The sequence below is a fragment of the Lampris incognitus genome, chromosome 10 (genome assembly GCF_029633865.1).
Source record: "Lampris incognitus isolate fLamInc1 chromosome 10, fLamInc1.hap2, whole genome shotgun sequence".
NCBI lineage: Eukaryota > Metazoa > Chordata > Actinopteri > Lampriformes > Lampridae > Lampris > Lampris incognitus.
In genome coordinates, this window is record NC_079220.1 from 29,295,043 (window position 1) to 29,315,553 (window position 20,511).

Consider the following 20,511-nt stretch of genomic DNA (forward strand, 5'->3'; position numbering starts at 1 on the left):
TCTGTTGTATTTGACATACTATGCTCATGTTTCTTAGGATGACAATTCAAAATCTGATCATTTATTTACTCATTATTTAACAGTGAGTAACATATGACATGCTCTATTAATACCTGAAAGGATGTGTGTATTACGCAACATGTAAAATTAAAGATGACATTTCATCAGAGTTTACCTGAATCAAAGCATTGATCAGATGGCCTTTGAAACCCTTGTTTGGTGACCTCTTTATAGTTATGCTTTTGAGCCCAACATGTGGCCTCTGATGCTGGAGGGGGTCATTTATCTAGTTAATGAGAAACACTAGCAACAAAAACACTAGCCATCATACCAAAGAAGGTTGAATCAATTCATCTGGTTACAACCTTTATTAACAGATATGTTTCATCACTCAACTAAGTGACCTCCTCAGTCTAAACTGACTGCAGCTGACCCCACCCCTTATAAACAATACAGTGCCTAACGACCGAAACCAACGACCAGTTTCATGGTCACATATTTGCACATGAAACTGGTCGTGGTTTCAGTCCTGATACATATGCCGCCATTTTACAATGCTGTGATTGCAACATTTCCTAATCCTCTGTGAATAGTACACATGGCCTTTGAAACTCTAGTTAGTGGTCACACCCATATTTGCATAGGAAACTGATCGTTGGTTTCGGTCGTTAGGCACTGTATCGTTTATAAGGGTGGGGGTACCTTCAGTCAGTTTAGGCTGAAGATGTCACTTAGTTGAGTGATGAAACATTTCTGTTAATAAACATTGTATCCCGATGAACTGATTCAACCTTCTTTGATTGTCTTACCTGGATTATTGAGCATGCATCAAGACACTAGTCATTATAGTGTGTATGCGGGGGTCATTTGCCTAAATATTTCAAAGCAACAGAGAAAAGCCATGTTATGCAAGTATGTTAAATTACATTACAATCATTTATCTGACGCTTTTATCCAAAGTGACCTACAATAAGTGCATTTAACGTAGGAAATCAGGAGAACTACTAGTCATCAGAGGTCATAAGTGCATCTAAACAAGCATCTAACAGCAAAACCAGTGCTAAAGTAAAAGTGCAAGAATGAGATTTTTTTTTTAAAGAGTGAATACAATAACTGCTAAGAACAAGTAACAGGGTAGTAGTTATTGAAGAGGTGAGTTTTCAACCTGCGCCGAAAGATGGGCAGCGACTCTGCTGTCCTGACATCAGTGGGGAGTTCATTCCACCACTGTGGGGCCAGGACAGAAAAGAGCCGTGACCGGGTTGATCGGCAGTAAGGGCCTCTGAGCGATGGGGCAACCAGGCGTCCTGAGGCAGCAGAGCGAAGTGGTCGGGCAGGGATGTAGGGCTTGACCATGGCCTGGAGATAGGAAGGAGCTGTTCCTTTCACTGCCCTGTAGGCTAGCACCAGAGTCTTAAACTGGATGCGAGCACCTACTGGGAGCCAGTGTAGGGACAGGAGAAGGGGAGTTGTGTGGGAGGTCTTAGAGTGGTTGAACACCAGACGAGCTGCAGCTTTCTAAACAAGTTCCAGAGGTCTGATGGCCGACGTCGGGGAGCCAGCAAGGAGGGAGTTGCCGTAGTCCAGCCGGGAGATGACCAGAGCCTGGATGAGCACCCGTGCCATCTCGTTGGTGAGGAATGGGCGAATCCTCCTGATGTTATAAAGGAGACATCTGCAGGAGCGCGCAACCGATGCAACGTTTGCAGCAAACGACAGTTGGTCGTCCAGGATCACACCCAGATTCCTCACAGTCCGAGTTGGCGTCACCACGGTGTTGTCAATGGTGATGGACAGGTCTTGGTGTGGGCAAACTTTCCCCGGGAGGAACATCAGCTCTGTCTTGTCCAGATTGAGCTTCAGGTGGTGTGTCGCCATCCACTCCGAGATGTCAGTCAAGCACGCAGCAATGCGTGTCTCTACTTGTGTGTCAGAGGGAGGAAAGGACAAGATCAACTGGGTGTCATCGGCATAACAATGGTAAGAGAAGTCATGCAAGCGAATAACAGAATCCAGGGATGTCGTGTACAGGGAGAAAAGGAGAGGACCCAGAACCGAACCCTGTGGGACGCCTGTAGTCAGTCTGTGAGGCTCCGACACAGATCCCCTCCATGTCACCTGGTAGGAGCGACCCGTCAGGTAGCTTGTAAACATGGAGAGTGCAGAGCCTGTGACACCCAGCCCCTCGAGGAGGATGTGGTGGTTCACTGTGTCGAACGCAGCTGACAGGTCCAGGAGTATCAGGACAGAGGAGAGAGAGTTTGCTCTCGCAGAGTACAGCGATTCTGTCACTGCAAGGAGGGCCATCTCTGTCGCGTGACCGACCCTGAACCCAGACTGGTTGGGGTCCAGGAGGTTGTTCTGGTGGAGGTACAAAGAAAGTTGGTTAAAGACAGCACGTCCGAAAGTTTTGGATAGAAAGGGTAGAAGGGAAACCGGTCTGTAGTTTTTGATGTCAGAGGGGTTAAGTGATGGTTTCTTGAGAAGCGGGGTGACTCTAGCAGTCTTGAAGGCAGATGGAAAACATCATGCCTGGAGGGAGGTGTTGATGAGGTGGGTTAGATAGGGAAGGAGTTCAGGTGCTATAGACTGAAGAAGAGGGGAGGGGACCGGGTCAAGGGAGTATGTGGTTGGGTGACTGGATGTGATGAGGTTTAGAACATCAATGGGGGAGAGGTGAGGGAGGGTGCATAGTGTGGGATAGTGCAAGCAGCACTAACCGGGTGGTGAGAAAAGGAGGATCTGATGTTGGTTACCTTCTTGTCAAAGAAGTTAGCGAAGTCATCAGGGGGAAGGGAGGACGTAGGAGGAGGAGGTTGAAGAAGTGTAGAGAAGTTTTCAAAGAGTTTCTTAGGATTAGAGGCAGAGGATAGGATTTTGGAGCGATAGAAGGCAGCCTTAGCAGCAGAAAGGGAGGAGGAGAAAGTGGATAGAAGAGATTGGAAGTTGAGAAGGTCATCTCGGAGTTTGCCTTTTCTCCATTTGCACTCTGCCACTCTCAGGCTCCGTCTGTCAGTATGTACTGAGTCGGTCAGCCAAGGGTCAGGTGGAGTTGGACATGCAGGCCTGGAGGTGAGGGGACAGAGACTGTCCAGAGAAGAGGAGAGGGTAGAGAGAAGATCAGTAGCAGTGTCAGGGGGTAGTAGAGAGAAAGATTCAGATGTAGGGAGGATAGAGGTAACAGAGGAAGAAAGATCAATGGCAGAAAGAAAGCGTAGGTGTCTACAGGTGGAAACCGTGTGGGTAGGGGAAGGGGCTGAAGAGAGGGATAGAGAGTAGGACATGAAATAGTGGTCAGAGAGCTGGAGGGGAGTAACAGAGAGATTGGAAATAGGACAGTGTCTAGTAAAGATAAGGTCCAGCTGGTTGCCGGCCTTGTGGGTAGGAGGAGAGGGTGAGAGGTGAAGGTGAAAGGAGGAGAGGAAAGAGAGAAGAGGATCTAGCTTGTTAGTGTGGATGTTGAAGTCACCGAGAAGGATAAGTGCAGAGTCATCATTAGGGAAGTGCGAGACAAGTGTGTCAAGCTCCTCCAGAAACTCGCCAAGGGGGCCTGGTGGGCGGTACACAACCACGATTGTGAGTTTGACTGGATAAGAGACAGTAACAGCATGAAATTCAAAAGCGGACGGAGAAAATTGTGCAATGGAAACAAGAGAGTATTTCCATTTCAGGGAGATTAGCAGGCCAGTACCACCACCCCGCCTCCCAGCTCTGGGAGTGTGAGAAAAAGAGTACACATCAGACAGAGCTGCAGGTGTGGTAGTGTTTTCTGGCATGATCCAGGTCTCAGAGAAAGAAAGTTGAGGGAGAGCATGGATGCATAGCCTGAGATAAACTCAGCTTTCGGGACTGCAGACTGACAATTCTAGAGCCCTCCCATCACCACTTGCTCAACGTGAGTGGAGAGAGTGGGATAGATGAGATGGGTAGGGTCACAGCGCCTAGGAGTGACCCAACGTCTATGCCAGCCCCGGGAAGAGGAAAGGACAGGAATGCGAAGGAAACACATAGTCTATACTAGGTACACAAAATACAGATGACCGACCGGATCTAAAAAGAGCAGTCCGTGCTTGACGAAGTCTTGGCTTGAAAAAGTTGCGCTTGCCTTTGTTCGCGCTTGCCTTTGTTCAACCTAGACCTGTTTGCCTGACGCTTGGAAGCAGCAGCAGTGATTTAAAGAACACTGATTGCTAATTGTCTGCCATGAGTGCAGGCCACACCCAATTGGTCAGAGGTACACTGAAAATAGGCCTATTGCCCAGAAACTGGACACTTATGTAAAACTCTATCAAACCTCACACAATACTATTAAAACTGCAAACAGCAAGTTACCAAGGAATATATTTATAAGCTAAAAGGATAACTAAGTCCAAACAGCTAGTTAACAAGAAATATTTAAGGGCACACTAGGTGAAGAAACAGCTACAGCTACATGAAGTAAATAAGACAAATAAGTAAATAGAATAAGACAGCTACAGCTAGAATAAGATCCCACTAGCAACCAGCAACAGCTGTATAGAGAAAATGAATAATACTCAAGCAGCTGGAATAAGACTAATAGCAACTTGTTAAGCAAGAAAGATGATACTTACTCTATACTAGATGAACCAGCAATTCAGAATCACTCCAGAAGTAATATGCACACTGGCATGTTATAATCAAAATGCTGTTCTAACCACCTTTTTTTCATTTGCCTACATTTTTTAGTTTGTAAAACCAGTATGGAGCTGGTCATTGTTTTGGTCACCCTATACGGTCTCTGCTCAGCACAGTGTTTGCAAAGTCAGTGTCTCATCTGTATCTGTAGTCACCGTCCAACCATTAGTCAATAAGAAAAGCTCCGATCAGAGATTACTGTTGCATTTGGACAAAGCTTATTTCAAGTGTTGCTTTAAAAGTGTCTTTTCAAAACGTTGTACAGAGCCTCTGGGTGTTTTGTATGGTAGTAATCCTATCATCAATGCCCATTCCCATCCTGAGCGTAATGTGATTCGGTGTCACGTGAAGAAAAGCTCTGTGATGCAGTCATCTTTTGTGACGTGTTTTTTTATGTGCAGGGGAAACCCAAAAAGCCCTGAATGGGTTCACAACGGGCCAAAACGTCCTCACCCTGGTGGTTAAAAACTCAAATTAGTTTTCACAAAGCCAGAAGTACAAGAACAAACACACACACACACACACACACACACACACACACACACACACACACACACACACACAAAAGTTGAAATGAATAGAGAATGAATATTGGCATAAGCAGCAAATAAATAGGAAAAAAATGTATCTCATTCTCATTTTTCCATCTTCTGATGAGGTTACGTTTGCTATGGAAATACATTTGGCTGAAATTACAGGTCAAGTGCCTTTGCTAAGATGCATTAAAAAAAAATCCTAAAATGATTGATGCCTGACTGCCCCCACCCGTGACCTATGGTCTCCACCCTGGTATATAATAAGCAGAGGGGGCATCTGGGTAGCGTAGCGGTCTATTCCGTTTCCTTACAACACAGGGATCGCCAGTTCGAATCCCCGCGTTACCTCAGGTTGGTCGGGCATCCCTACAGACACAATTGGCCGTGTCTACAGGTGGGAAAGTGGATGTGGTGTGTGTCCTGGTCGCTGCACTAGCGCCTCCTCTGGTCGGTTGGGGGTGCCTGTTTGTGGGGGAGGGGGAACTGAGGGGAGTAGCGTGATCCTCCCACGCGCTACATCCCCCTGGTGAAACTCCTCACTGTCAGGTGAAAAGAAGCGACTGGCGACTCCACATGTATCAGAGGAGACATGTGGTAGTCTGCAGCCCTTCCTGGATCAGCAGAGGGGGTAGAGCAGTAACCGGGATGGCTGGGAAGAGTAGGATAATTATCCAAGTACAACTGGAGAGAAAAGGGGGGGGAAAAATCCAAAGAAAAAAAAAGAAAGAAAAAATATATAATAAGCAGTGGACTCAGAGAGAGGCATAGGGAAAATCAGTTTTCCGTGGTCTCATCATTCAGACCGCAAGTGGGGTTTGTTTGCAACGCCATTCTGATCTCATCTCGATTTGTTTCGTTCAGGGTGTGTTTCAGAAGCCCTCTCTGCCGGAGTACAAGGTGGCGCCTCTGAAGAAGTCTCAGTTCATCCTGCTGCACTACAGCATCTCCAAGGCCTTGTGGGACTGGCTGATCCTGCTGGCAACCTTCTACGTGGCCATCACCGTCCCCTACGACGTCTGCTTTGTCAGCCATGGGGCGGACAGCGAGCGGGCCTCGGCCGCTCAGAGCACCATAGCCAGCGACATTGTGGTGGAGATGCTCTTCATACTGGGTACAGTAAATACACTGAGTTGTGTGCTTTCAGCAGCACCATAGGCCAAACAAGTATGCTCAAAGTATGCTTTGAGTATGTTTGAGTAACAAACCCACCCAGGGACGCCAAGGCGGCATGGTGGCGCTGTGGTTAGCACGGTCGCCTCACAGCAACAAGGTCCTGGGTTTGAGCCCCGAGGTAGTCCAACCTTGGGGGTCATCCCAAGTTGTCCCCTGTGTGCCCTTTGGGTGCTCCGGTTTCCTCCCACAGTCCAGTCAGGTGAATTGGCTGTACTAAATTGTCCCTAGATGTGAATGTGTGTGTGTGTGTGTGTGTGTGTGTGTGTGTGTGTGTGTGTGTGTGTGTGTGGGTGTGTGTGTGGGTGTGTGTGTGTGTGTCAGCCCTGTGATGGCCTGGTGGCCTGTCCAGGGGGTCTCCCCGCCTGCCGCCCAGTGACTTTGGGGATAGGCTCCAGCATCCCCGTGACCCTGAGAGCAGGATAAGCAGTTTGAGTAATGGATGGAAATGGATGGATAGACACCCATGGCCAAGTGAACGAGGAGTGCTTATATTTGCCAGTGCAGCTGCGGTGGTTTCCTTGGCAATTGGCTGCCAACACATGACTTCACTCCCTCCCACCTTTCCTCACCCACTCAAGAGAGTCTCTGTTGTCACAGGTTACGAATGGATAATTCAACTCTCTCCACCCCCCCCACTTTGTCCTGCTTTCGGCTGCGGAGGAAAGCAACACCCCCGCCCATCCACCCACCGCCCACACATACACACACACACACAATTATAGGGAGCGAGATAGTCATGCGGAAGATGCAGCACACTTATTATTCACCTCGCATTGTTCTATCATTCTGCTTAGGCAAAATAGATGATGATTTTACATTACTTTTTTTTTTAATCTCACGCTTCCAGACTGGGAATTCCTCTGAATGTCCAATGGGATTAATGTTCCCATAGCTTGTCTCCCTGTCACGTGACCATCTGAACTTGGCCTTTGTAGCCAGAGACCCCACAGAGGAACATGTCTCCTCATCTGACTTGGGATATCATACGGGGGTGTAAGATTGCTGTCAGGAATGAAATGGAAAGATGGTAAATGGAAAGATGGTAGAAGTGACTCTCATTGAGCTATTTCAGGGTGAGTTTTTTGTTTTTGTTTTTTCCTGACCATGTGGGTGCGTTTCCTGCTTCATTTTAATTTGTTCTGTGTGCAGGCAGAGCACGAGCTTCTGTCGATCCCTTTTTGGAGAAGTGCATGGTGTTTTTCAGTCAGAGCTGTTAACAATGAGACAAGGATTAACATGGATGTGTGAAACATCAACCTATCATCTGTTTGACTGCATTCACAAGGGGGAATGTTAGTTTTATATTACCTTTGGCAGACAGTTGTCAGGGGCGTAGCCAGTCTTTCAGAAGGGGTGGGTCTTTCCCCCAAAATTTGCACCTTTTTAGGCTATTAGGCTACATCTACAAATGTTGATTGACCTTTACCTTGACCCAAATGTTATATGAACTTAACCATGGCTATGTTTTTCAGTATATAATTAATGGTGTACATTTTCTATTCTTAGAATTTCTCAAGTTAAAGTTAAGAAAATGCCGTGTTACCTCCGGCCTGGTCGGGCATCCCTACACACCCAATTGGGCTGTGTCTGCGGGTGGGAAGCTGGATGTGGGTATGTGTCCTGGTCGCTGCACTAGCGCCTCCTCTGGTCAGTCAGGGCGTCTGTTCAGGGGGGAGGGGGAACCGGGGGGAATAGCGTGATCCTCCCAAGCGCTACATCCCCCTGGCGAATCTCCTCACTGTCAGGTGAAAAGAAGCGGCTGGCGACTCCACATGTATCAGAGGAGGCACGTGGTAGTCTGCAGCCCTCCCCGGTTAGGCAGAGGAGGTGGAGCAGTGACCAGGGTGGCTGAGAACAATAGGGTAATTGGCCAAGTACAATTGGGGAGAAAAAGAGGGGAACAAAAGCCAAAAAAAATTAACAAAATGAATACCCAAAACAAGGCAGATTTCATTGAACCATAATCCTTTTTATTCCCTTTACACCCAGTGCATTTCCGTGGCACTCAGCTCCACAATAAACATTTTAGAAATCCTTTTTTCTTCCTGTCTCCTCTTTTTTATAGCAGCATAAAATAGAAGTGCAAATGCAAAGTTTAAACAATCAAGGCTTTCTTTGTTCATAACTGTTCAAAAAAATGCACATGTTATTGTTTATCATCGTAATGAATTATATATTATTGCTATTTTTGTTTTGTCACTTTCTCTTAACAAGAAAAAGAAAATCAGTGCAGCACAGTGATCCACGGCTATGTCAGTGTCTGGTCTCAAAGGAGAGCAGTATGTTCTAGAATTAGGAGCTGCTCAATCTTTGACTCCCCTCCACCTACCCCCTTCATCGTTGGGACGACCTCAGGGTTTCTGAAGTTACTCCTAAAGTGACCCTTTACAAAGTGATCGATTACAAATGAACAGTTTGTCAGTGAGCAAGAAAACGAAACAAAACAACAATCTGTTGTCTGACTGCACGTCGTTACATCGACATCTCTTCTCACCGCAGGATGCGCTTTTGAATTGTTACAGTTCTCACACAACGCTTAAAACAACTCAAGTGTTATTCCCAGAGGTGTTGAAATCCCGTCAGTTTCTGTGTTAACATCTCACAGAAACCACCTCCTGCCTTCGTGGCATGTGAGAGAAATAACTGCGAGATTAAAGGTTATTCATGTTCCTAATTAGATTACTCCAATCCCAGTGTGAGTACTCTGTGTGTCCCGGATGGCATGTGTTGGGGGATAAATCCACCTGAACTCAGTTTACCCAAAATTTAAAGGTCGTTTCAAAATGACGTAATCTTACCGCACATACGGCTGGTGGAGCTTGTAAAAAGGAACAAGATGTAAATTAGTCACTCCCCTGGAAAACTGTTGATTTTTGTTTAAATCGGTGGCTGTTTACCCGAATATAATCACTAAGTTGTTTACCCAGCCTTGCTTTTTTAACACTCATGCAGATCATTGGTTACTCCTCGACCCCCCCCCCCACCCCCAGAAATATCCCACTATAGGTTTTTATGTGTTATATGTTAATTGAGTTTCCTCTCGCTGTTTCTCTTCAGATATCATCCTGAACTTCCGAACCACCTACGTGAGCCAGTCAGGCCAAGTGGTATATGACGCTCGCTCCATCTACCTTCATTACTGCACCACTTGGTTCTTCGTAGACCTCATCGCTGCTCTGCCCTTTGACCTCCTCTACGCCTTCAACGTCACGGTGGTGAGATGAAGTGTTGATGTGCGTGTGTGTTTTCATGTGCAGGTTGGCTGTTTCTTACGCAGTTTTTTTCGAGAGGTTTTGGAGAACAACTATAGTTGAATGCACATGAGCCAGCAGTGCAGTTAAAATGATGAATATGTTTAACTAGAGAGGTATATTTGATGAGGAGGAGGATTTATTTTGAACATGTAAATAAGCAGGATATAACGTACAGATAATCCATTGCCAATAATCTGACGTGATCAACAAATCCACACATCCAACTCAGCAAACAAACCTCCATATGCATCAGATTATTTGTTACATGTTGGAAAAGGAGTAGGAGGAAGTATACACTTATTTTTTCCTACCCTTTCTCATCTACTCTTAAGTTAATTCAGCTACTATACATTTCAAACTCAATTCCCACTTTAGTGTGTAGTTCAAATTCAATGCAAGTTGTGCTGCACAATACAAACTGGACTACCACTGTGAACAATAACAGAAGTGTATTTCCTGCAGAAAGTGCTGCAATCACACTTTTGATGAAAAGCTATTTCGAAAAATGGTTTACCAAGGGCAGGAAAAAGCAGCATGTGTTATGTGTTTCAGTGAGAAAGGGAGAAACGAGAAAGAGGAGATTTTAAGGACAGGATTAGGGGTGAGTATATTAGAGGGACAGCTCAGGTTGGATGGTTTGGAGACAAAGCAAGAGAGGCATGATTGAGATGGTTTGGACATGTGTGGAGGAGAGATGCTGGGTATGTTGGGAGAAGGATACTGAATATGGAGCTGCCAGGCAAGAGGAAAAGAGGAAGGCCAAAGAGGAGGTTTATGGATGTGGTGAGGGAGGACATTCAGGTGGCTGGTGTGACAGAGGAAGATGCAGAGGACAGGAAGAAATGGAAACGGATGATCCGCTGTGTCGACCCCTAATGGGAGCAGCCGAAAGTCATATGGTAGTAGTAGTAGTAGTAGTAGTAGTAGAGAATCGACTCTACAGTGTGTCAGCTCCCTACCATGCAGTACCTGTGTACGTAGCTGAGTAAAATGAACAAGTAAAAGACATGTGAGCCAAGAGTTTTAACAATTTCTGATATATGCTATAGTAAAATGAGGTACTGTAAAAATGTTTCATTTTCATCGTTACAATTTCACCCAATAGCCATTACATTATGAACAAATACATTTTTTGCATGGATGAGTTGTTGGGAGTTACCCTGACTGTGATAGTGTAATGTTTGTCACATCATTACCCTACAGCCGCATCAGTCTGCATGTTTTTCCATCTCCGTGGGATCAGACACACTCTGTGTTCCTCAAACACCACTCCCTTTCCTGTCAATCTGAATGCCTTTTGCTACTGTTATCCCCACTGAATACGATATTACCAAGACTACCCCCAGCACCTGCTCTACCTCCTTACTGAGCTCCCAGTCCAGTCCAACAACACAAACAACACAGATTGATCCTCTGTGTTCACAGGCTTCAGTCCACACACCTTGGACACTTGTTTTCCCAAATCCTGTGTCTGCAGTAACGGCCAAGTGTCCCCCTTTTTCCCCAGACCTCTCTGGTGTACTTGCTGAAGACGTTGCGCCTGCTGCGGCTTCTGCGCCTGTTACAGAAGCTGGATCGCTACTCCCAGTACAGTGCTGTGGTCCTGACCCTGCTCATGTCTGTGTTTGCCCTGCTGGCTCACTGGATGGCCTGTGTCTGGTACGTCATCGGACGCAAAGAGATAGAAAGCACTGACCCTGTCACCTGGGACATAGGTGAGTGTGTACTTGTGTCTTGCATGTGTGTGTGTGTGGGGGGGGGGGGGCTTACCTATATGTGTTTGAGGGCTCTCACACACCAGGAACCAGAATATGATGTTCCCCCTCAGGGTCTGTCTTTACTGGACCATAGTGCCTCTCCTGACAGCTAATCCCAATAGCTCTTCATGTCTCACCATGCCCGAACGCTTTAGTAGCACTTAAAACTCTTCAGTTCCCCCTTATTCTCCCCTCATTTTAGCCAAGAGGAAGTATAGGTCGCAGAGCAACTGCACACACTCATCCCCTCTCAGTAGGCATCCAATTTAACCCAGATATCATTTTCTCTATTGTACTGCCAGCCACGTGAAATGAGCTTCATGGCTTAAAGGTACAATGTCTCATTAATCTCTTTATGCTGATCTCCTACTGTCAGAAATTTGAATAACACGGAAAGATCAAAGTAGACATGCAGCCTGACCGCTCCTAATTAAAACTAAGGCAAATAAATGTAAAAAAAAAAATCGAATTCCCGCAAATTAATCGACATCTGCTGTTACTGAACATCTTCATCAATTTGCTGCAATTGGTGCATAATCCACTGCTGAGGACTGCAAGTATAAGCCACATGTTTTGGGGCCAGGCCTTCAAACACCACCAACAACAACAACATCAGCAACAATAAAAATCAGCTTGGCTTGGCTTTATCTCATTTCTATCAGTACGATCCAACAATCACCATAATATCTGTTAGTCATGCTGTGCTTCAGAAAGACAGTTGAAATGTCACTTATTGAAACTTTAAGAAAGTTCATGGAGGGGGCGTCTGGGTAGCGTGGCAGTCTATTCCGTTGCCTACCAACATGGGGATCGCCGGTTCGAATCTCCGTGTTACCTCTGGCTTGGTCGGGCATCCCTACAGACACAATTGGTCGTGTCTACGGGTGGGAAGCCGGATGTGGGTATGTGTCCTGGTTGCTGCGCTAGCGCCTCCTCTGGTCGGTTGGGGTGCCTGTTCACGGGGAGGGGGAACTGGGTGGAATAGCGTGATCCTCCCACGTACTACATCCCCCTGGCGAAACTCCTCACTGTCAGGTGAAAAGAAGCAGCTGGCGACTCCATATTTATGTATCAGAGGCGACGCGGTAGTCTGCAGCCCTCCCCGGATAGGCAGAGGGGGTGGCGCAGCAACCGGGACAGCTCGGAAGAGTGGGGTAATTGGCGGGAAAAGTCATTGCTTGTAATGATTAGTTTCACTTCTTTCAAGCTCTCAAGCATAACATTCTCCCACCTGGCCTTATTCAACATCCTGTACCTCTCTCTCTCTGTCCCCCTCACGGTCCACCAGGCTGGCTACAGGAGTTAGGAAAGCGTCTGGAGACCCCCTACATCAACAGCACTGCAGGCGGTCCATCTATGGCAAGCGCCTACATCGCCTCTCTCTACTTCACTCTCAGCAGCCTCACCAGTGTGGGGTTTGGAAATGTGTGCGCTAATACGGATGCTGAGAAGATCTTCTCCATCTGTATCATGCTCATGGGTGGTGAGTTCGTCAGCGCTTGATGATGTGACGTAAGCGTTTCACTCAAATTATTGCTAATATATTATTATCACTATCCCTTTCGTATCTGCAGCGCTGATGCACGCGGTGGTCTTTGGCAACGTAACGGCCATCATCCAGCGCATGTACTCAAGGCGCTCCCTCTACCACACTCGTATGAAGGACCTGAAGGACTTTATCCGGGTCCACCGACTCCCTCAGCAGCTCAAGCAGAGGATGCAAGAGTACTTCCAGGCCACCTGGTCGGTCAACAACGGTATCAACACAAATGAGGTGAGCTGAAACTAGAGGAACACAAGTGAAGATGCAATAAGATAAAACGAGATGACAAATAGTGAGATGAGATGAAGTTAAACACGAATCTAAAACCACTTTCACACCGGCCAAAAAAAAACTGCTAACATCCACCTTTTAACGGTGACCAAAAGCGGACATTAGCGGGGTTTTTTGGCCAGTGTGAAAGGGGTATAAGATCAGGCAGGGTACTCATGAGTTTCACTTTCACAAAGCTACCACAAAGGGTATCATGGTGACATTACTTTTTTTTTGTGTGTGTGTGGACCCCCTCCCCCGTTTTTTTTATACTTGGCCAATTACCCCCCCCTTTTTTTTTTATACTTGGCCAACTACCCCACTTTTCTGAGCTGTCCCGGTCACTGCTCCACCCCCTCTGCTGATTCGGGGAGGGCTGCAGACTACCACATGCCTCCTCCGATACATGTGGAGTCGCCAGCCGCTTCTTTTCACCTGCCAGTGAGGAGTTTCGCCAGGGCGACATAGCGCATGGGAGGATCACGCTATCCCCCCCAGTTCCCCCTCCCCCCTGAACAGGTGTCCTAACTGACGAGAGGAGGCACTAGTGCAGCGACCAGGACACATACCCACATCCGGCTTCCCACCCGCAGACACAGCCAATTGTGTCTGTAGGGACGCCCGACCAAGCCGGAGGTAACACGGGGATTCGAACCGGCGATCCTTGCATTGGTAGGCAATGGAATTGACCGCCACGCTACCCGGATGCCCGGTGACATGGCTTTTTAATACCACTTTTGAAACTGTTTGGGCTGTGGTATTGTCATTTTTACAAAACCAAAGACATCATACCGGTGTTCACTTTTGGCCATCTCATATATATCCTGGACGAAGCCAGAGCAGATGTACTGGAGCTGTACCGGGTAATAACGTGGGTTGAAGTTGAGAGAATACAAATTAACACCTTTACCGTCACCATGGGTAGATGATTTATTCATCGCTGAAGCTAACAGACACGGCTACTGGTTTGTGAGGTGATGCTGGGTTTAGCACCTCGTGCCTGTTTTTACTGAGCAGACTAACACATCATGTGAGTGCATCAGATGTCATCAGGACCCGTGCTGTAGTCTGTTTTCTTTTTGTATCAATTTATCAATTTTTGATTATATAAGGATAGATTCTGCATGAAAAAAGAGCTTTATTTACCCTCGAAAATGTCTGATTAAGTTAATTTACACCTGGCATCTGTACATGTTCATATTGAAGGAATTGTGGTCAGACCTCATTTTTTGAAGGCACCATGCAAAGAAATCAAATGGGCGAGGAGGAGGAGAGAAGATGGAAATGGAGATGGTGAGGAAATCTATCGTTGTCAAAGACATTGGCCAACTGAAATAATATCAAAACGTTTCATTGAAGGGGCCATCTTTACGGCACGGAAACAACAGGAACAACAAGTTGTTTTGCCACAATCGTATTTGAAGCAGTTTTGAATGTCACCACAGCATTTCAATCGTCTGCTGTGGTGGGGGAGTCTGTGAATGTTCTCATTCATCCAGATCATAGTTATCCAAAGGAATTGAATCAAGTGCAATTGGACTTGGTTTTATATATATATATATATATATATATATATATATATATATATATATATATATATATATATATATATATATATATATGGATGTGGTGGGAGAGGTTCATGCCAAGGTCATGTGAGTTTGAGTAAAAGGCGGTGCTCAGAATGAGTCGCAATACGTTGAACTGCTGAGTGCAGGAAAGTTGTTTCTGCCCACAGGACTGCACTATATCTCATCTCCCTATTGCCAGCATGCTGAGTGGCTGGTTTCTGCTTACACCTCGGCATTTCTGGCTGAGCTCGAAACACAGTGTGAGACAGACTGCCTCTGAAAGCGGTCTGGCCGATACGATCATGTTGATTTATGATAATATTAGTAATAAACTTTATTTATATTCTACCTTTGTAAATAACGTTACAAGGTACCATACACAACAGGATAAAATAATGCACATAGTCAAGATAAAACAAAATAAAAATATAGGACATAATGTCAGATCCGCCCCACAGAACGAGGTAAAACACGTTCAGGATAAAGTCACAAGAGCGTTATTAAAACGAAGAGAATTTGAGCTGATGAAACAAGGATTACAATCAAAACAATCAAAACAAGGCGATGAAAGAAAAAATATAAAGAAATAAAAATGTAAAATTATCAAAGTATAAGATATACACTACCGTTCAAAAGTTTGGGATCACCCAAACAATTTCGTGTTTTCCATGAAAAGTCACACTTATTCACCACCATATGTTGTGAAATGAATAGAAAATAGAGTCAAGACATTGACAAGGTTAGAAATAATGATTTGTATTTGAAATAAGATTTTTTTTACATCAAACTTTGCTTTCGTCAAAGAATCCTCCATTTGCAGCAATTACAGCATTGCAGACCTTTGGCATTCTAGCTGTTAATTTGTTGAGGTAAATGAATAAATTAACCAAATAATTAATTATTCATTTGGGCAACAATGGATTTACTATAAAAAAAAGCCTTCCTGTAAAAGTAAGATTTAAGGAGTGATTTAAAAGAAGGCCGTGAGTTTGCTAGCCCAGTTTCCTCAGGTAGGGAGTTTCAGAGCTGTGGGGCTCTTACAGAAAATGCCCGGTTGCCATTAGCAATGAGGCTGGCTGAGGGAGGGAACAGCTAAAAAGAACCTGCCTGAGGAGCCCAGTCAGCGACCAGGCCCATGGGGTGTGAGTAAATCAGTGATATATGTAGGAGCGAGGCCATGTAGGGCTTTAAAAGTAATTAGTAAAAGTTTAAAATCAATCCTATACCTAACAGGTAGCCAGTGAAGCATTGCAAGAATGGGAGTGATGTGTTCATGTCTCTTGGAGTGTGTTGACAGTCTGTCTGCTGAGTTTTAGATGAGCTGGAGGCGGGAGATAGACTTTTGACTGAGCCCTGACTACAGGGAGTTACAATAATCTAGACATGATGAGATGAATGCATGCATGGATGACTTTTACAAGGTCCGCTTGAGATAGAAAGAAAGCAAGACTGTACTACCTTACTGATTTGTGTGTCAAAACGGGGTTTGGAGTAAAAAAAGACACACAAATTGTGGGCAGAGTGCGTAACACTGGAGGACAAGTTCCCTAGACATTTTTTCTAGGTTGCCAGTTAGGTTAGGGGGGCCGAATTAAAGGACATCAGATTTGGACTCATTAAGCCGGAGGACGTTTTGTGACATCCAGCGCTTAATATTGGAGAGACAAGCCATAACCCGAGAAAGATCATGTGTGTCCTTATCAGTAAGCGGGACATAAAGCTGGGTGTTTTCCGCCTAACAGTGAAAATTGATATTATGATGACACATGATCTGACCCATGGGGGGCAGTTAAATGGAAAATAATAATGAGCCAAGAAATGGGGGACACCACATGCAAGGGGGGCTGGGGATGAGGAGAATTTCCCCATTTTAACAGAGGAAGATCTGTCAGATAGGTAGGATTGGAACTGGGCCAGAGCAGTATCCTTAGTGCCAGCATAGTTTTCCAGACGATTTAAGAAGATGTCATGGTCGACCGTATCAAAAGCAGAACTCAGGTCAAGCAGAATTAAAACTGAGCAAGCACTAGTGTCAGCAGTAAGCAATAAGTCGTTGGTAACTTCAATGAGAGCTGTTTCTGTGCTGTGGTGGGTGCGGAATCTTGATTGGAATTGCTCCAAAATACTACAACTATTCATATATGTGATTAGTTGAACAGCAACAGACTTTTCTAAGATTTTAGATAAAAAAAATTAGATTTGAAATCAGTCTATTATTGGTTAAAGCAAGAGAGTCGAGAGTCGGCTTCTTCATGAGAGCACGGACTAGTGCATGTTTAAAACTAGATTGGAACAAACCGCTTGAGACTGACTAGTTGATAATGGAGAGAATTTGTGGGCCAACAGTGTGAAATACCTCTTTCAGACATCTAGTGGAGATGGTGTCCAGTTGACAGGTGGAAGAGTTCAAGTGGGAGATTAGCTCTTCGAAGTCTAATGGAGAAGTTTGCTTAAACCGAGTCAGACTCACGGAGGGTTCAGTGCAAGTGGGAAGATTGCTCGTCACCAGTGTGATGTGGAGCCTAATGTCATCTATTTTCTTAATAAGGTGGTGGAGTAACTGCTCGCATTTTTCAGTGATGCATCCAAAGGTTGGCTGGGGGGGGGGGCTAACCACTGAATTCATATTCTGAAATAAAACCCAGGGTTGTGGCAGCTACCAACAATTAAATTAGAAAAGTAGGGATGCCTTGCTTCCTTAACTGCGTTCTGATAAGCCAGCATCAGACTTTTCTGTGGTGTATGAAACACTAATATTGTTCTAAACTGTTTAAGTAGATAACTGGAAAGTGCACACGGCAGACTTATGACAGTATCGTAGTATATTTATTATTACGCTGTAACAACCTAGCTATCCCGAGTAGAGCGGAGTACCAAGAGAACGCCCTGGTGGCGATTCTGCCTTATATACTCTTCAGGAACAACCAATAGCTGACCTCCACCTCATTCAGCACCAATCACATTTGAATGTGCACATTCAAAACCAACCAACTCACACTGGTTAATATTCTGTGTTGGGAACACCACAGCTCCTCCCCTGTAAATTCAAACTTTTTTTTTTTTTTAGGATTCTAACATATCCTTTTTTCTCTTAAGCTCATAACCATGTACAGTATTTCTTCAACAGTAACCATACATTACATTACAGATTTCTTTTCTCTTTTTTTTTTTCAATAACCAATCTGCATGTCAGTCACAAGTTCAGTCTATCAGGAGGACGTCTGTCTCTCACAGGATGAGTGTTCCTTTCCACAACTGGCGGTGGTGGTTCTACAGGTCGTTCTTCCACAACCTGTGGTTCAGGATGTTCTGACACATCAGTGTCTGCATTGAAATCATCAATCTCCCAAGAAGCTCCATCACAAGAGTCCATTTGAGTCTGATCTGGATTTCCCTTGACACCCAACATCTGGTTCACATGTCTTTTCACACAATTTCCATTTACTTCAACACTGTATGTGACAGGACCCAACACTTCACTTATAACTCCATTCAACCATTTCTCCCCTCCCCTGTAATTTTCTACCAACACGTGTTGACCAACTTTAAAAGACCTAACACGGGGAAGATTTGGTTCAGACTCGGTCTGCATTCTCTGAGAGAACTTTGGTTTGATAAGACACAACCTGGTTCGTACCTGTCTTCTCAGAAATAGCTCAGCTGGGGTCTTTCCTGTCTTAGTATGGGGTGTGTTTCTGTACCCAATCAGAAAATTTGCTACACAGTGCTCAAGCGTCATATCACCAATGGCTCTATTCTTTGCAAGGGATTTCTTAAGATTTTGGACCAATCTTTCAGTTAAACCATTACTTGCAGGATGGTATGCAGGTGACTTGATGTGTTATACTCCATTTTTAGTCAAAAATGACTCAAACTCTTGCGATACGAGCTGAGGTCCGTTATCAGTTACAACCTCTTTAGGCAACCCATAAGCTGCAAATAAATTTCTCATTGCTTCAATTGTCTTAGATGAAGTAGTAGTGGTCATGGGAACCATCTCTGGCCATCTAGCATAGGCATCCATCACTACTAAAAACATCTGCTTGTGGTCCTCAGCAAAATCAAGATGTACTCTTTCCCATGGACTCGAAGACCATTTCCATGTATGTATCGGTGCGGTAGCAGGCATACTACGCTGCTGCTGACAAATAGCACACTGATTCACTTCACGTTCAATACTGTCATCTAATGTAGGCCACCAGAATAAACTTCTGGCGAGGGACTTCATTTTAACTATTCCCCAGTGGTGCTCATGTAATTCCGACAATAGCCTGTCTCTTAGTTTATCAGGCACTACCACACGGTAACCCCATAATAAACATTCATCCTCAATGCTAAGCTCTAATTTTCTCTGAAAATAAGGCTTCAGTGACTCATCCTGTACATGTTTAGGCCATCCAGTTAACACCAACTGTTTAACCACTCTTAACACAGGATCTCTGTCTGTTTCTTTGGCTATTTCTCTAGCAGTAAGAGGTAAGTCTTCCAGGTAAGACACTCTGTAAATTGGGTTTGACACCACCTCTACATCAGGCTTCACAGGTAATCTTGATAAAGCTTCAGCATTGCTATGCTGCTCTGACTTCTTGTACTGGATTTCGTATGTATAGGCTGCCAAAATTACAGCCCACCTTTGTAATCTAGCGGCGGCCAGTGTTGGCACACCTGTTTTAGGCCCCAGAATTTTCAACAGTGACTTGTGGTCTGTCAATAACAAGAATTTCCTTCCATAAAGATACTCATGGAATTTCATAACTCCAAAAACAAGACCCAGTGCCTCTTTTTCCAGTTGAGAGTAATTCTGTTCTGTTTTAGTTAACATTCTGGATGCAAATGCGATAGGTCTCTCACTTCCATCTTTCATTTTGTGGCTGATTGCAGCACCAACTCCATAAGGAGAAGCATCACATGCTAGTATGATATGTAACTCTGCATCAAAATGTACTAACAATTTATCTGACTGAAGAGACTTCTTTGCACTATCAAATGCACTTTGACATTTTTCTGACCATTCCCAGGTTGCATCTTTATGCAGCAATGCTGTCATTGGATGAATCAGAGTAGATAGATTAGGGATAAACATCCCATAGTAGTTTAACAGAGCTAAGAATGACCTGAGTTCAGTTACATTTTTCGGAACTGGAGCCCTCTGAATAGCATCTGTCTTTTCCTTCATTGGATGTATGCCCCTGGCATCAATGACGTGCCCTAAGTATGAAACGCTGTTCTGCATGAATGCACACTTCTCTCTTTTAACCCTGAGATTGTAAGTTTCAAGTCTACTAAGCACCTCTTCCAAGTTAGTCAGGTGCCTTTCTGTATCTTTTCCAGTAATTAAGATGTCATCTAAATAAGAGATGACCCCTTCCATGCCCTGAAGAACCTGATCCATAATCTTTTGAAAAATAGCAGGGGCGCTAGCAACACCTTAGGGTAACCTATTGTAGTGATACAACCCTCTGTGTGTGTTGATAGTTAGGTAATGTCTTGAATGTCCTCTAACAGAACTTGCTGATAAGCCTGCGACAAGTCTAATTTGGTAAACTGCTGACCTCCTGCTAGTTTAGCAAATAAATCTTGGGTTTTGGGTAGTGGATACTGTTCCACATTCAACCATGGATTGATGGTGACCTTGTAGTCTCCACATATTCTCACACTGTCATCCTTTTTAGGCACACAAACTATTGGAGCTGCCCACTCACTGTAATTAATGGGTGAGATGACACCTTCAGCTTCCAATGTTGCCAGTTC

General features: G+C 44.9%; 1 protein-coding gene across 1 annotated transcript in view; it reads left to right on the plus strand.

The window, feature by feature from the left end:
* kcnh4a (potassium voltage-gated channel, subfamily H (eag-related), member 4a) overlaps positions 1 to 20,511 on the plus strand; it is a 54,272-nt gene that overhangs the window by 18,553 nt on the left and 15,208 nt on the right. Inside the window, exons 5-9 of the mRNA XM_056288384.1 lie at positions 6,054 to 6,303; positions 9,423 to 9,580; positions 11,127 to 11,334; positions 12,665 to 12,859; positions 12,951 to 13,150. Of these exons, the coding sequence (XP_056144359.1) occupies positions 6,054 to 6,303; positions 9,423 to 9,580; positions 11,127 to 11,334; positions 12,665 to 12,859; positions 12,951 to 13,150 (1,011 nt within the window). The remainder of the gene's footprint in view (positions 1 to 6,053; positions 6,304 to 9,422; positions 9,581 to 11,126; positions 11,335 to 12,664; positions 12,860 to 12,950; positions 13,151 to 20,511) is intronic.